Here is a 15,847-nt window from a genome sequence, read left to right as displayed (position 1 = left end):
TTTTTTTTTAGTATGTCAAAGACCATGGCATGTGCTGTCCTGTCTGTGGAAAAATGCATATAAAAGATCCCTTGCTGCCAAACGAGTTTCCTCTAAAAACAAGTCTGATTTACCATATATATTGTTAACATCCAGTAGCCTACGATTGATTAATTAATGTTATCTAGTGCTGTTGATTAAAAAACATTTTCATTATCAACCACATAGAAAATTTATGGTTTTGAAGTAACCACTGTGCATGTAACCTTGAGAGGTATATAAAACAAGCCATTTATGTAAGCATCTTCATTTTTCTAAATTTTAGACTTCACAAGGTTAACACGTCAATTACTTTCTCAAAACTGAACAACAATGCTACAGTTAAAAAATGTTTTTAATTACAATTCACATGAAACATGATTGATGAACAAAATGAAATATTGTTACAGGTCTGCATTTGAAGCACAATACCAGTACATGCATGTGCAAACAATTTCTTCTTGTAAATGCCTCATTGACAGAGCAGACAAGAAACAAGGCTGATGAAAAGTATACCCAGAAAGGTAGCCCTTGAGAAGATCTGAACAAGTGACATCAGTCTTCATCACTCTGTTAAAGAATTGACATGTATTAGACATGTCATACCTTATCAGAATCGATGTAACTATCTAGTAATAAAATAAAAAATTAAAATTTGTTCTCAAAACAAACTGTTGTACCAAATTATTTAATCCTTCAAAGATATGTCACACATCTGTCCTATACCTTTTTCCTTGCCACAGAAAAATTGGAATAACTAGCATTTTCTTTTTAAAGAAATCACCGATCCATCAGGACATGGAAAGCACTGTTTTCAACACATTGTTCTGTGGGACACTTGACCAAATAGCTTCTTACACAAAATCCAGTTCTTGATTTTAAAATATTTATTCATTCTTCTTGGGTGTCACTCTGTCATAATAAGTTCTTCCAAAGACCAGTCTTCGTAACTACCATCAGGCAGGTAGCGGCGAATGATGAAAGGTACTTTTCGGGCTCTAAAGTAAAACAAAAAACACAATTGATGGTGTAACAAGTCAATAAATGATTGTATGGTTTTGAACAAAAATAGCTTTAATATTAAAAAAAAAAAAAAATTTTAAATGACTGCCATCAAGTTTGTAACTTTTAAAATTAGATTAGATCTAGTTAGATATCCCCATCCATCATCTTCAGAAGATTTAATTATCCTCGTCCCACATTCTATTGAATTTATTTATAGTAATGTTGACACAGTTTTTTAAATGCTTATCTTCGATCGACATATTTTTCATGCTGGGTTGTTTCACCCCCTCTACCCAGTACACCACAACTACTATACCAAAGGTTACAATATGGACTGCCCTGTCTATGGGATACTGGATAATGCATATAAAAATGTTTTGCTGCTTATTGATAATTGTAGCCATATGGCAGCAAAGATGTGCTATTCCTCCCATCCCTAGCAGCGCTATGCAAGACAGACCCATTCCATGATGTCAGCCTGTAACGAATAAATCTGTCTTGCATGGGCTATGACGTCATTGAACATGGGGAGTATTACGGTGTTGGTAATATATGACCTCATATTAATGCAAGTTGGTTAGTTTTAGATCAACAGTTTGTTATTAAAACCTTCATTTTAAAAGCCACCTTGTTAACTTGTAGTGTTAAATTATTATATTTCACACATGAAACAGATGTGGCAAATATGAGTGTAGTTTACTTATGATAAAATGGTCGAATAAAGAAGTTACTTTTTCAGACATCTTTGTTTGTTCGTATAACATAATGGTTTATTTATCGAATGGATGGAACAAAAAGACTTCATTATATGCGGTCATGTGGGATAGCAAAAGTACACCCTCGGTGGTGGAAATTTCGACTCTGGGACTCTGCAAGCCTCGTCCCGAGTCGAAAAACCCACCACCTCGGGTGTACTTTTTCTATCTCACATGACCATATATGATGGTGTCCATTAGTCTCCTTCTCTTAAAATAAGTATATTGAATATGTAATCAATAAAAACTTAAACGTCTATTAGGTAAAATAAAAAGATGTGTGCAGAGAGGGTTTGGTGGTCAAACTCTCAACCCCCACACTCGAGCCTATTTTATATATATATATATATTTTACAGGGCAGCATGTGATGACACCCCACTAGACACTTCACTCCCCACGACCTAGATCCACTGGATAAATTCCTGCACACACTCCTGACAAAGGCCCCCCCCCCACTCCTTCACTAAATTCCTGTACACACACCCGACAAAATTAATAAGACGACAGGTTATTTACTAACTTGAGTTCCTTCATGGCTATCTTCAATGGGTCAGTCTCTCCTTCCAGTTCCACCATTACAGGAGCACACATTCTGAAAAATGAAAATGAAAGGAACATTAAAACTCTGGCTCAAATTGTAAAACAGAATGTAGCTTATTGAAAAAGCAAATTATGCTTCAAATGCAATGCATCACAGGACTGACGACCAAACTGGAATATCAAAAATGGTAAAATGTAAAAGACCCCATACCAGGGCTAGCTCTGGGTGATCAGCTAGCCTTGCCATACTGCTAATTGATATAAAGAGCAGCAACGGGCCTCTAATTTTTAGACCAATTTTCGAAAGCACCTAAGTTAACAAGTTAACACCTAATCACCTGATTAAACAATGTGCTGTTGTATCATTAAACATTTCTTTTCTAACTCGAACTAATAATTAATTTTTTAATAAAAATGATCTAAGTGTGGTTGAGGTTCTACAATTAACATCTCCTGATCTAGATAAATAAAATTTGTGACAATAAACAAAATGAATAATATAGACAACATATAATTAATGTGATGCTAAATACTGGGTGTGATACCCATTTAAAAAAAAAAGCTCATGATTTTTCAAAAGCTGAAAACTATATAACATACTTAAATAAAGGTTATTTGCCAGCATTATATATCAGATCGTCTGTTGTGTGAAAACGATTATACAGTGTACCGCATAATGGAATATTTTGCCTACTTGCAATATTTGTTGAAACACTGAACCATTTCTTATAAATTGTATGCAAAACAGGCTATGTAATTGAATAGTGTCTGATAAAAATCTGTGTATTTACAAACCAAAATAGCAGAAAAGCAATTTAAAATGTGTTCAACAAAATAAATTAAGCATGGCTTTATTTCAAGTCAAAAGAAGTTGTAGTTTAAAATGAATTATGTAAGCGCTGTAATCAACTGATAATCCACTAAAAATGTGCGAAGTTGTCCATTTTTGTTATATCACGTGACTCAGCTGGATATCATAAGCCTGTATTACAGACTGTAGTAATCAATAAAACTTGAGTGATATAAGTTGGCTAATTGTTTTAAAAAATTTCGTGTGTGGAATTAATTGTTTTATTGTTGTTTATTACAGGCCTCGGTGGTGCAGTGGTTAAGCCATCGGACTACAGGCTGGTACGTACAGGGTTCACAGCCCGGTACTGGCTCCAACCCAGAGCTCAATGGGTAGGTGTGAGGCCACTACACCCTCTTCTCTCTCATTAATCACTAACCAACTAACAACTAACCCACTGTCTTGGACAGACAGCCCAGATAGCTGAGGGGTGTGCCCAGGACAGCGGGTTTGAACCGTAATTGGATATAAACATGAAAATAAGTTGAAATGGAAAATGTTGTTTATTTTAGCGAATAGATACATAATATTTAATTTTATCTATCATCAACAAGTATATTATTATATTTAATTAATAAAACGGTTAAATGTGACGGCTATTATATATAACGGGCACAGCTATTTTATACCATCCCAGTGAATATGTTCATTGGCAAGCCGGTGGTTGCATAATATTTAACTCGTCACATCAGGAATTAAGTCTTAGAACTGAAGAAACAAACATACCTGATTTTTACGCAATGTTCTGTAATAATATCCATTCCAGTAATCCAGTACAGCGTACCCTCAATTTATTGCCCCCCCCCCCCCCCCCCCCCCCCAACCCCCCCCCCCCCCCCCCCCCCCCCCCCCCCCCCCCCCCCCCCCCCCCCCCCCCACCCCCACCCCCTGCCCCCCCCCCCCCCATTCCAACCTCCCCCCCCCCCCCCAAATTTAATTCCAACCTCACATATTGCCAACTTTCTTACAAGTACCGTTTGTTTTCTTGGTTAATTCCCTTATTTAGTGCCACCCTCACTATTCGCCAAACATATTTTTGAACAAAACGCATTTTAGATGTTAGTCCCCTCGATTGTATTGCCCATTAGCCGTAATTAAGCTCTACAGTTGTTACTTTTGTTATTGTCTAATGATTGACAACACCACTGTATGATGGTTAGTTGTCAGTACAGTGATTCCACAGTTCAAAGAATTAGCGGTACAAGATAAAAAGCTGGTCAGATGATCATGTGACTATAAAGGCTTCATTGGCACATTTGATCAGGCAATTCTGGGTAAATGCGTAATGTCAGTTGTTTTAAGTGCTAATCTGGTATGACATGCGTTTAATAAATAAATTGTTCAAAGTGTGAGGAAAACTGATGAAAAGTGTGACGATCAGGAAGACAATTCTGACCCTGAACTGGAAGAAGTTCCCTCAGCGACTTGTGCGGGAGTCGCGATTAAAACAGTTCTTCGGTTTATCCACATTCAGTTGTGTCTGATGTAAATTCGACGACTTATTTCCAAACAAGGGTGAACAAGTTAAATCTTCTGAGCACATTATCACTTTGGTATCGCGAGTAGTCGTTTTTGCTCCAACGTAACCTACCAATAGGCCTAATAATATGCATTTTTTCTTTAGATTTTTTTAAGAGAGAAAAATACAATAACCCTATTTGGTTCTATTAATGCAAATTAAAATATATTTAGTTAAATAGTTTATTATATTATCAAGTAATTTATGTTGTTTTACAAGTCAGGTTGTCATAAATAACTGCGTTTGTTTACACTGTGCATACAGAAGTTGGTCGGAGCTGACATCACTTCGTCCCAAGCTAGAATTCCGGACGCAACGAAAACAAAAGAAAATGGCTGGCCCCAGTTAGCAGGAATAATCACGTTTTTTTATTAACTCTAAAATTACGCATTTTTTATTTCTTAAATTTCTTATGTGTTGGTGGTCCGGGTATGCATCTTTCCAACACATAAGGCTCATATTTGAGTTTACTATCCCTTTAATAACAGGGTATGCACGTGGGATTTTTTCTGACTGGCCAATCGGGCCACTCACAGCAACACTTTGACTCGCCCGTACAACTTTTGAATGGCCCGCGACCGAATTTCGTTTTAAAAAAGAACTTACTTAAATTGCACTTTAAAAACATGTTATCATATCATACAAAAATAATAACAACACAAAAGAAGGAAACAGAACTTGTTTTAGTTTTATTACAAACTCTTGTAATTAAATTCTAATTATTATGTTGTCACGGGACCCACACAGTCAAACATCTGGAATGTCCGGTCTTGGAATAAATAAGGTGCTTTTATGACCGTATGACGAGGAATTAAAAAAAATTACTAAGCTGACAGCAATCTATACAAACAATAATCACATCCACTACAGAAATAAACATACAACACAAGTTAAAGGCATAATTATCATTATTTAACGGGAGCTGGTCAACTCACCCCAAATCCAACTCGCCCCCAAGTTGGTCAACTCGCCCCACACTGTTTAGTCAACTCATATCGTTACCATTGAAAATTAATATACCAACATTTTAAGCTAATGTGCATTAAATATTGTTGAATATGCACACCAGTCGGAGTCCAAAAGCCTTGCCTGATCATTCCTTTAAGGACATAAGGGACAAACTCACAAAAGTCATTAAATTAGGCTTGACAGTTCATTGCATAAGAGATTATTATTTATCCGATATTAAGATCTCCCCAATATAAAACCATTTAATAAACGGTGGTAATAGCGGAGTTTCACTGCAGTAATATTAATAAATAAAATGACACCAAATTTGTAGACATCGATTTTTAATTTTGTCACAATTATTTATGGACAGTAAAGTTTGGGACGAGCTGTCCAAACACTCAGGCGAGTTGGCTCTGGGGCGAGTTGGCTTTGAGGCGAGTTGACCAGCATTCCTATTTAACACTGGATGTTTGGTATAGTAGACTCGGTATATTCCATAAGAAATGAAAATGTTCCAACACAATGCAACTTCAGAAAACCTCAGGCTCGTAAACAAAATCTGTTTGCGAAACATACCATAGCAGAATGTGACAAGTGGTTTCGATTTAACTAAATGGAAAGTAAAGATGGATATGGCCAAGGTGTTCCGACTGAACCTATGAATACATTTACGTGGCCGAGGTTTTCCGAATACATAATCAAAACCGGCCGAGGTATTCCAAATGGTTTTAAACTATTCAATATAATGGGGAAGTGGTTCGCTATTATGTCCTATATGGGTTTAGTTGCGCAGATATTAACAGAAAACCAGCTGAATACAATAAATAAAAAATAACTTACCACCTCTATCAAACATTAGTTATTTACATTTTGATACATAATACAATATGCAGAAATTTTCAGTTGACAAGCGGGAGCGACACGTCATACGGTTTCGACTTGCCCAACGCTATTTGACTCACCATGGGCAATCAGGTGACCGTAAAGTGCACACCCTGTAATAATATTCTCATCTTGTTTATCCCAATGTATTTTATTATTAAAGCTGTACATACGCAATTTGTAAAGCTCTTGTTCCTAGTACCCTGGCTCTCTCGTACTTCGTCATGAATCGTGATGTGATCCGCTTCTGTGGCTCCACCTGCCTGGCAGCATCATTTGGCAGAATCTCCATTTGTTCGCCAGCACCCTGTGACAAACAAGAACATGAGAATCAATATAAGTGATGTTGTAATAAAAGCATTTTTATGGAGGATAGAAATGACAATAATTACATGGTAATTAATAATGGACAAGACCTCAGAATTAAATCATGTATGACTACACAATTTCCACTAACCACCAATAAACCACTGACCTCTTCCCTGGACATACAGACCAAATGTGTGTGCCCAGGACAGCAGTCTATAAACAAAAAAAAACCAAACAAAAAAACCCACCCAAACAATAACTGGCAACTGATGGGTCATTTGCTTACAAGCCAACAAGACCCGCATACATGAGCGTAACATTTTCAAAGATTATGTTTGGATTTAAGGTTACCTGTGCAACTTCCGGCTCATCCAAGGCATCATCATCAATATCATCTGGGCCATCATCAAACCTAAAATAACCATTAATCAGTTGGTGTTAACTATAAAATACATTGTTGTTAATATTAAATTAGTATTAAATCCCTTGACAGAATGATCTAGTTCACTGTGTCATTATTAATATATTTATTCACAAATGGAGAAGTCATTCATGATCATAAAAGCTACAAGACAATGGTTGCTAGTCAATTTGTACCCTGGTCATTTCGTACCATTGCAAAAAGTAATTTTGTACCCTAGTCATTTCGTACCATAACAAAAATGTGTAATGTCAGATGTACTATCACCCTGGTAATGTCTTTTACGAAATAACATTACATTACAAATCTCTACAAGATGCACACACAACCTGCAACTTCAGGAATAAAAATAATACTAGTAATAAAGATGCAAATAAATAATATCCGGCCATTTCATACTGGTAGCTGAAAAATGGTTTAAATTAATTTATTATTATCATAATTATTAAAATGTAAAAAAAAAAAAAGTGCACTTTGGTCAACTGGGGTTAATGATGACTTATTAAAGTAAATACACTGCTTCCCTTGGTAAACATAATTATTTTCCTATACAGGTATATGCAAGTAATATACTCTGTCAAAAAAGAAACACATAGGCGAAATATTCATGGAATTATCTCTTTAATCCAAAGTGGCATAATTTCGTTATTTATGATCCTATCGGTCAAATTTGACATGTGACAATGTTCTTGCTATGGAATAACGGCAGTGGATGCGTTTTCGTCATCAAATAGTGTCGCACGAGGGCGCTGAAATCAGTACCTTGTGTGCCACCAGCAGTAGCAATCACTGCACGACATCTCCTTGGCATAGCCTGAATAAGTCTCTGAATCCGGGCACGTGGAATCCTAGCCCATTCTTCCTGCCGTACATGTGACAGTTGCGGAAGCGTCTGAGGCCCCGGGTCACGCTGGCGTACACGTCTGTCCAGTTCGTCCCACGATCTTGATGGCCATGGTAGCACATTAATGTTCTCATTCTGTAGGAAATCCATTGTTACACATTGTATGTGGCCGGGCATTGTCCTGCTGAAAGAGTTCTCTCTGTTGATCCAAATGGAAAGCATGTGACGGCGAAGAATTTCATCCTGGTAGCATACAGCTGTCAGGTTGCCTTGTACGAACACAAGTTCACTTCTGCCGGTGTATGAAATGGCTCCCCACATCATGACACTCCCACCACCGAATCTGTCAACTTGGGCGATGCAGTTGTAGGCAAAACATTCAATGCGGCGTCTGTAAACATGTAGTTGTACATCACGTTGCTGTAGAAGGAAAGTGACTTGTTACTGAACCATACTCGCCGCCAGTTTCCCAAGTTACACCTCTGTACATTCGTGCACCAGCGAACACGTAAAAATGTCGATGATGACGTCGCAGGACGGGGCCAACATATGGTCTCCAAGCCCATTAACCAGCTTCTTGAAGTCGTTTCCGAATGGTTTGTGCAGACGCCCTTCTCAAACCAGGTATGCGTCCAGCAGTGTTCGTTATTGTGGCAGTTCGGTGACGCAAGTGCAGAACCCGGATGTAGCGATCTTATGCTGCAGTTGTTATGCGAGGTCTTCCACTTCTGGGCCGGTCTTCAGCTGACTGAAACTGCTGGTACCTGTCCCAGAAACGTGAAATGGTGCTCTGATGAATGTTCATGTGGTGTGCGACTGCTGACTGAGATTCACCTAACTGGAGGCAGCCTATTGCAATGTTTTGTTTCGGCAGGCTTAGTCTTGGCATCTTGTAACTCGTCTACATCAAAATGGAAATGAGGCATCATTGCGAGCATTGCAGCTTTAAATACCCATCACTACCCCATTTTTTTCCCTGAGTTCCACGTGCATCCACCAAAATCTGACCATTTCATGCCGAGTTCCTGCAATTGTCGCACAAAGTGTGTTAAATTTGTTTCAGGGTGCATTTGGGCATTCTGTCCCATTCCAGGAACATTAACAAACATGGTCATTCAGCAACATTGTACAAAAAAGAAGATATTTTGTAAAATCAAACACTTTTCTTCTTTCCCTATCATCTATGCGTTTCTTTTTTGACAGAGTATATATTCGCTTGCTATATATACTGGTACGAAATGACTAGGGTACGAAATGACCAGGATACAAAATGACTTTTCACAATGGTATCAAATGACTAGGGTACGAAATGACCAGGCAGTATGGTACGAAAAGGATGATACAAAATGACTATGGTATGGTACGAAGTGACTATGATTCAAGACAACTGGAACACAGAACTAGTCCTAAGCCTTATTTTGGATTGATACATTGGAAGCTGAGATTGAAATAATGAAATCAATGTCAACGACACATTTCATTCTTTTAGCATATTACATCACCAAACTGACACACCATTTTAAAATATTTTTGTACAAATTAAAGTCGATTAGAACACAATTTATGTGATGTCAGCATGTGTTTTAGAAATTTAGCATTGTGTACCGATCTGTGTTTCAATTTGCGATGCAATACAAGGAAAGACTTCCAGAGTTCAAGCATGCATGCTAATACTATCACTAACCCTAAACTAGCCCGAGTACTCTGACTGTAAGAGAGCTAGATGGACATTTGGACATAAATACGCTCTCATTACAGTCAGAGACCAAGCTATGTATTTTTTTGGCAATTCCCGACAACCAAAAAGTTGGCAAAGATTTCCGCTCTAATATCACAACAATCCTATGTTTGACGTCAAATACTTTTACATCGATCATTTTCGAGTTAATTGATTAAAAAAAATCCACATATTAATCACTACAGAAAGGAACCTAACAGCACCCGCATTCAGCTAAGCTTCGGCAAACTCCGGACAGCAGAATTCTAAGTTCGCCGACCTATATCATGACGTTGCGTCACATGATTGCCTTCCCAGACGGAAGTCTACTAGGCGGAATCGCCCAGTGGGCGATCACGTGATCTACGTCACAAAATAGGTCACCGAGCTTTGTAATTCTTGCGACGGAGTGTCACGAAGCGTAGCTGAATATGGGTGCTGTCGGATTTCTTTCTGTACTATGTGTATTAGTGATTAATATGTGGATTTTTTTTAATCAGTTAACTCGAAAATGATCGATGTAAAGGTATTTGACGTCAAACATAGGATTGTTGTGGTATTAGAGCGGAAATCTTTGCCAACTTTTTGGTTGTCGAGAATTGCCAAAAAAGTACATAGCTTGGTCTCTGACTGTAATGAGAGCGTATTTATGTCCAAATGTCCGTCTAGCTCTCTTAGAGTCAGAGTACTCGGGGTAACCCTAAACCTGAATGAATTTAGGCCAAAAAAGAAAGAAAAAAAGAGCTGGTGATCGGCCCCACCCATACCTGAAAAATGCGCCCGCCCCTGAATTTATTTTATTTAAAAAAAAAAATTAAATTATTAAAAATGTGTCAAGATAGCAGCAATTCAACTTTCATAAGCACCGTTAACAGGTTAAACCATCACCAGGTCCATCTGGCGGCCAGTGAAGGAACTACAACATCCAGGCGCATGCGCTGTTGGCTGGTACTCCCGCAAACAAAATGGTCTCCAGGGTTTTATAAAGTTTTTCATAGAAAAAAAAAAGAAAAAAAAAAATCCCCCCCATACCCTGATTTGTGATCAAAAGGATGATCACCAAATCTTTTTTTTATTTGGCCTTATTATAGCTGAATAAATATAAAATATTCAATTGTCACATTAAAAAATATCGAATTTAAGATAACTGCGAAATTACATTAAATGGAACAATAAATAACAAACGACGAACATAATAGTAAAAATTACAATGATTGGTCCATTTAATAATAACCATTGCTGTCTTGATAAACAAATACGTCAAATAACTCATTGGAAATAATCAAACATTCAATAAAAACACATGAACGATCATTATAACTCACTCATCACCATCAAAATCACCGTCGTCCGCCATCGTGTTTTGTTTTGTGTTTGGATTTCCATTCTTGCTGAAGCACCTCCCCAATAACATTCTAAAAAAAATCGACGACCCTTCGAAGCAGTCTTGTATATTTCTTGACGACACCAGAAGACCAAGACAAAAACAAAACAACAACAACAACAAAAAAACAAAAAAAACAACCAACTACCTTTAAACTAAACCGACACTTGTTTTTCTTGGTGTAGTGGGCAACTGTCTTCCATCATCACTAGGTATGTCTGTGTATTACATAATGGAAATACGTTGAAGTGGACAAATTTAATAGTCTCATTCCAAAACTGCTCCATTGTAATTTGGTCAATTATAAAACAATAACAGTTCAGATTTATATCGAGACCTCAGAATTTAAAAATATTTTGTAGCTTGGATCTTAAAAAATATCAATGCATGGTTCAAACTGACCAAATACCTAGTAAGAATTACTAGTAAAAAAAACCGTATCCAAATTTATCCATTCAAATTGATAACATTCTCATTAGTTTTTACATACATTTAATCTTGATTCTAATCGTTTCTCCTTTTTGTGTGTCAATTTTAATGTTTTTTTATTTTACCTATCCTTCCTTGTCTGTCCAACTGCAATAAATGCCTCTCATTCCCCTTTCACCTTGTGGCTTGTTGTGGCCTTCCTCTGGGTATTTTCAAATACACAAACCACAGTAGGAATTAAAAAGATGACAGGAGAGGGATCAAATCTTCTTGGTGGTCCATGCTGTTCCAACCAGTGCCCATGACCGTGGTATATACTGTCCTGTCTATGGGAAAGTGCATATAAAAGATCCTGTGCTACTTTTTTGGTAGGAGGGTTTTCTTGCTCATTATCTTTGTGGTCCATAACCAAATGTCCAATACCATATAAGCATAATAAAATGTGTTAAATAAAACCGTTCAACTTTTTTTTATTCCAATTATTTCTATCGAAAAGAATGGTTTGGACATATTTTGTTTAATGTTTGCCCAGTACTCATAGTCTAGGTGTTTCTTGTACCAGGACAAAACATTGTTTTTCTCCGTTTTGCTTTGCTTCAAGTAGCACTAACAAATCTCATTGGTATTATCTTTGTGTCCTGGTAATACATTGTTTTTTAAATTATTTTGTTAGACTTGCTGAACAGCAATTTCAACAGAAATAAAAAAATAATAATAATAAATGAAAAATCTACTCTCTTGTATCAACTCCACTGCAAAAATTAAATATTTCCAAATTAAAAATAAAAAATCCAACTGGACCATTCACCCACCGGGAACCCACCCACAAATTTATTTTGCATTATTGGAATTATTTTTATATTTACAAAGCCCCTTAGCCCAAATATGTACAATAAAATCTGCTCGAGCAGCCACCTGTTCTGAGCAGCTATTTTTTTCATTCGCTCAAAACATCTAAAATAGAATAAAATGATCCATATTATGCATCTTGATGCTCCCTTTGATGACTGCTTTAATAACACAGGTTTGATTATATTCCATATTAATGATGATGAAGAAGTAACATATTCAACTACTAGTAATCAGAACAGACAGCCGTCAATGTAGGTTTCTGTGAGAAAGAAAAATAAAACATTTGTTTAAACTAGGGTTATTTGGAGTTTAAATTATTAGTTATTTTGACAATGGTAACCCACTGCTACACCCGACAAAAGAGCAGTAAGGGGTCTTTTATAAGTTTGTTTTCAACAGCACCCTACTTTGATAATGCTGGATTGATTAATCATGGACTACTGGATGTCAAGCACATAGTTTTAGAGAGGAATCCTGCTACATTTTTCAATTAGTAGCACAGAATCTTTTATATGCTCCATCCCAAACAAGATAGCACATACCACAGCCTTTGATATACCAATTGTGGTGCACTGTCTAGAACCGACTGTGTATCAAGTGAGCACTTTACCACTGGGCTGCATCCTGTTTTATAGGCATTTTCTCATAGCCAGTATAGTACATACCAAAACTTTGATATAGAGGGGGGAAAATCCAAATCCATTACGGGAAAATGATCTTGTGACCAGGCATTATTCAAATATTTATATGATTAGCAGTTAACCCAGCAAGACAAACATAACTGAAACAATAAATTGCAATGTGTTTTTGGAAAATCTCTTGAGGAGGACTCTTGCAAATTGGTATTCAACATCTAAGAAAAGCCTACCATATAAATACAAAACACAAAAATTTGTTTTTGTTTTCAAAATTTATTACAATATATATAATATATACATGTATATATTTTGACATACTAGTAGAGGTTACACACAATAATGATACAATGGAATATATACATAAAATTTTATCACTGCTTTCAATACTTGCATATAAAATAAAGATAAAAATGATTTAACTGCCTTTGGTTATATTATGTCAATGACCAGCCAAAGGCAGCAATTGCAGTTATAAACTTAAATGAATAAACATTCAAAATCTGAAACATTTTTTTCATCCTCAACTGGATGAAAAAAATGTTGAGTGATGGAAATATGGTGCAAATCCACAATGTGAACAGCTACACATATTTTTTTATTATATCCACCATTTGTTAAGACATATTTCAGCACAGTGTATGTGTCCTTTTCCATGCAAATTGTTTTTGAAATTTTAAAGTCTATTGCTATTTCTGAATATAGTTGTTTATTTGTTCTTCTATTTCACGCATACTTGACAGAACTGATGCAAGTCTATTTTCATCCATCTCAAACCGCAACACATCTTCAGCCTACAAAACATAGTGGTCTTTTATATGCATATTATTAAACAAAAATACAAAATGAAAGCTAGCACTATACACTCCAAACTCTGATGGTAAGGTGTTCAGGAGATGCACTGCTCTCTCCCATTGGGATGCAAATAATACCCTCGCCTGATTCCTATGAAATATGAGTATCAAATTATAATAAAAAGAAAAAAAGAGAAGTTTATAAACAGTACATGCAAATGTTATCTTATAAATGGAAGTGATGTGCATACATAGTTTAATACTTAGTACTTTATTGTATCCATCTTTGCATTTACTAATAGCTATTTTTACAAATGTTCAAGAGGCCTCCAAGTAATTTATTGTTGGCCCTAGATGTAAAATTTGTCACTTTGAACTTTTTACGAAGAAAAAAAAGGAATTAAACTCAAATTAAAAATATAGGAAAAATCAAGACGGCAAGTAAGCAATCACCTTTTCTTTTTGCTGACTGTTGCCAACATGTAACTCCATAATCGCCACAGGGGTGTTTATCTCATCAACATGACGAGCCTGAGATTTTAGATCAATCCGCCATGCCACTTTCTGCAGTGTGTCTCCCCATGTTGTTTGAGCAATGATGCTTTCATGAATTTTAGTTCTGTGGGTTTTCCAAAATTTTCGAAAAACATTGGCATAAATTTCACTTAGAGCACCTTCTTTTTTTCTCATCTGAGCAGTCAGGAATGCTTCAAGTTGTGTCATATCCATATCGGCCGATACCAAACTCTGAAACCACAGAAGAACAATGACAATGCTGTTTTAAATGAGACAAATAAATTCTTGACAATAGTAATTAGAATTGTTTATGTATACAGGTATGAATAATTATGATTAAATATTTAAAAAAATTGATTAAAGTACTAGTAGTAAAGAATATATGAAGTTTATCAAAGAAAAAGAAAATTAATGACAAAAGGTTTGTCTACTGTATTTGTGACACTGCATTAATTCGTATTTAGATTATTAAAATTTGAAAGAGATTACTAATCAGATTTAACGTAAAATGTATGATTAGTACCATAGTCTAAATGAAAAGTAAAGGTGACACTTTTTCACTTTTACAACAAAGATGGATCAGTAAAATGTATTTGCATGTATTTGCAAAAATTCAACAAAAATATCATGATCAGGGCAAATAGATTATTAACTTAACACTTGATCAACACTAGTCTGAATTGGATGTAAAAATGTGTGGTTTAATATGCATTGGTATGTTAAATATAATAAATACTATGTGGCCAACTTGGAAACAATAACTTGCTATTTTATACACAGAACATTTAATCTGATGTCAACTTGACAGTAAATTCAGTTTGACAACATAATAATTATATTAATTTGGAGTTTGCATCCATAACAGCTTCTCCGTAAATTAACATCAAACAAGATTACTAACAAGTGGGACGAGTTGGCCAATCGTAAAGACTTGTAGGCCGATGTTGGGGGCGGGTCGTTTTTACTTTTTGCCAATTTTGCCATTAAAGTCGAAAAACAAAACAATATTAACCTTCATGATTTGGTTAAATTTCAAAACTAAATTGTTAAATTCATCGTCTTGCATATCAGGAAATATTTCCTGCTTTAAAAATTCGTTTGTAATGTCTTTGTGACCGTAATAATCTCTTCTAGCAAGACCATTCAATAAAGCCAATGCGTTCTTTGCGTCGTCTGCCATTTTGATATCACGTGACACTATACAAGGGTGAAAGGTTTGATTCAAAATTATAACGAAACTGGTTTAACTGTTTAAAATAAACTGACTTTTTAAAACATTTAGTTCTTCAAAAACATACATGGTAAATATTGGTAAAGCTTGTTTGGTTTTTACTGTCATTCGAGTTTTTAATTAGATAAAATATACGATCGGTCTTCCAAAAACATTTTCAGAATATTATCGATCTCAGAATTTACATTACCAGC

General features: G+C 35.9%; 2 protein-coding genes across 2 annotated transcripts; both read right to left on the bottom strand.

Moving 5' to 3' along the window:
* Positions 1-355: 355 nt before the first annotated feature.
* On the bottom strand, positions 356-11,203 carry LOC121370435 (DNA-directed RNA polymerases I, II, and III subunit RPABC2-like). The gene is made up of 5 exons (XM_041495655.1): positions 11,138-11,203; positions 7,182-7,242; positions 6,695-6,828; positions 2,300-2,371; positions 356-1,016 (listed from the first exon to the last, which is right to left on the bottom strand). The coding sequence occupies exons 1-5, from the start codon at positions 11,167-11,169 to the stop codon at positions 926-928; spliced, it is 390 nt and encodes a 129-aa protein (XP_041351589.1). The 5' UTR covers positions 11,170-11,203; the 3' UTR covers positions 356-925.
* Positions 11,204-13,372: 2,169 nt separating this feature from the next.
* LOC121372028 (COMM domain-containing protein 1-like) lies at positions 13,373-15,607 on the bottom strand. Its single transcript, XM_041498273.1, has 3 exons — positions 15,435-15,607; positions 14,360-14,653; positions 13,373-13,906 (listed from the first exon to the last, which is right to left on the bottom strand). The coding sequence occupies exons 1-3, from the start codon at positions 15,600-15,602 to the stop codon at positions 13,802-13,804; spliced, it is 567 nt and encodes a 188-aa protein (XP_041354207.1). The 5' UTR covers positions 15,603-15,607; the 3' UTR covers positions 13,373-13,801.
* Between the last annotated feature and the right edge of the window lie 240 nt (positions 15,608-15,847).

The sequence above is a fragment of the Gigantopelta aegis genome, chromosome 4, assembly GCF_016097555.1.
Source record: "Gigantopelta aegis isolate Gae_Host chromosome 4, Gae_host_genome, whole genome shotgun sequence".
Lineage (NCBI taxonomy): Eukaryota > Metazoa > Mollusca > Gastropoda > Neomphalida > Peltospiridae > Gigantopelta > Gigantopelta aegis.
Note: the sequence above shows the minus strand (reverse complement) of the source record. Positions and strands in the feature narration are given on the sequence as shown.

Bases quoted from the DNA above. Each gene is read 5' to 3' on its own strand.
- LOC121370435 (XM_041495655.1), bottom strand. From the start codon at position 11,169: ATGGCGGACGACGGTGATTTTGATGGTGATGA. The intron at 6,829-7,181 runs GTAACCTTAAAT...TGTTTGTCACAG, and splicing joins ATGAGCCGGAAGTTGCACAG to GGTGCTGGCGAACAAATGGA. The intron at 2,372-6,694 runs GTATGTACAGCT...TTCATTTTTCAG, and splicing joins ACAAGAGCTTTACAAATTGC to AATGTGTGCTCCTGTAATGG.
- LOC121372028 (XM_041498273.1), bottom strand. From the start codon at position 15,602: ATGGCAGACGACGCAAAGAACGCATTGGCTTTATTGAATGGTCTTGCT. The intron at 14,654-15,434 runs GTTAATATTGTT...CTGTGGTTTCAG, and splicing joins AATTTAACCAAATCATGAAG to AGTTTGGTATCGGCCGATAT. The intron at 13,907-14,359 runs GTGATTGCTTAC...TATGTTTTGTAG, and splicing joins ACAGTCAGCAAAAAGAAAAG to GCTGAAGATGTGTTGCGGTT.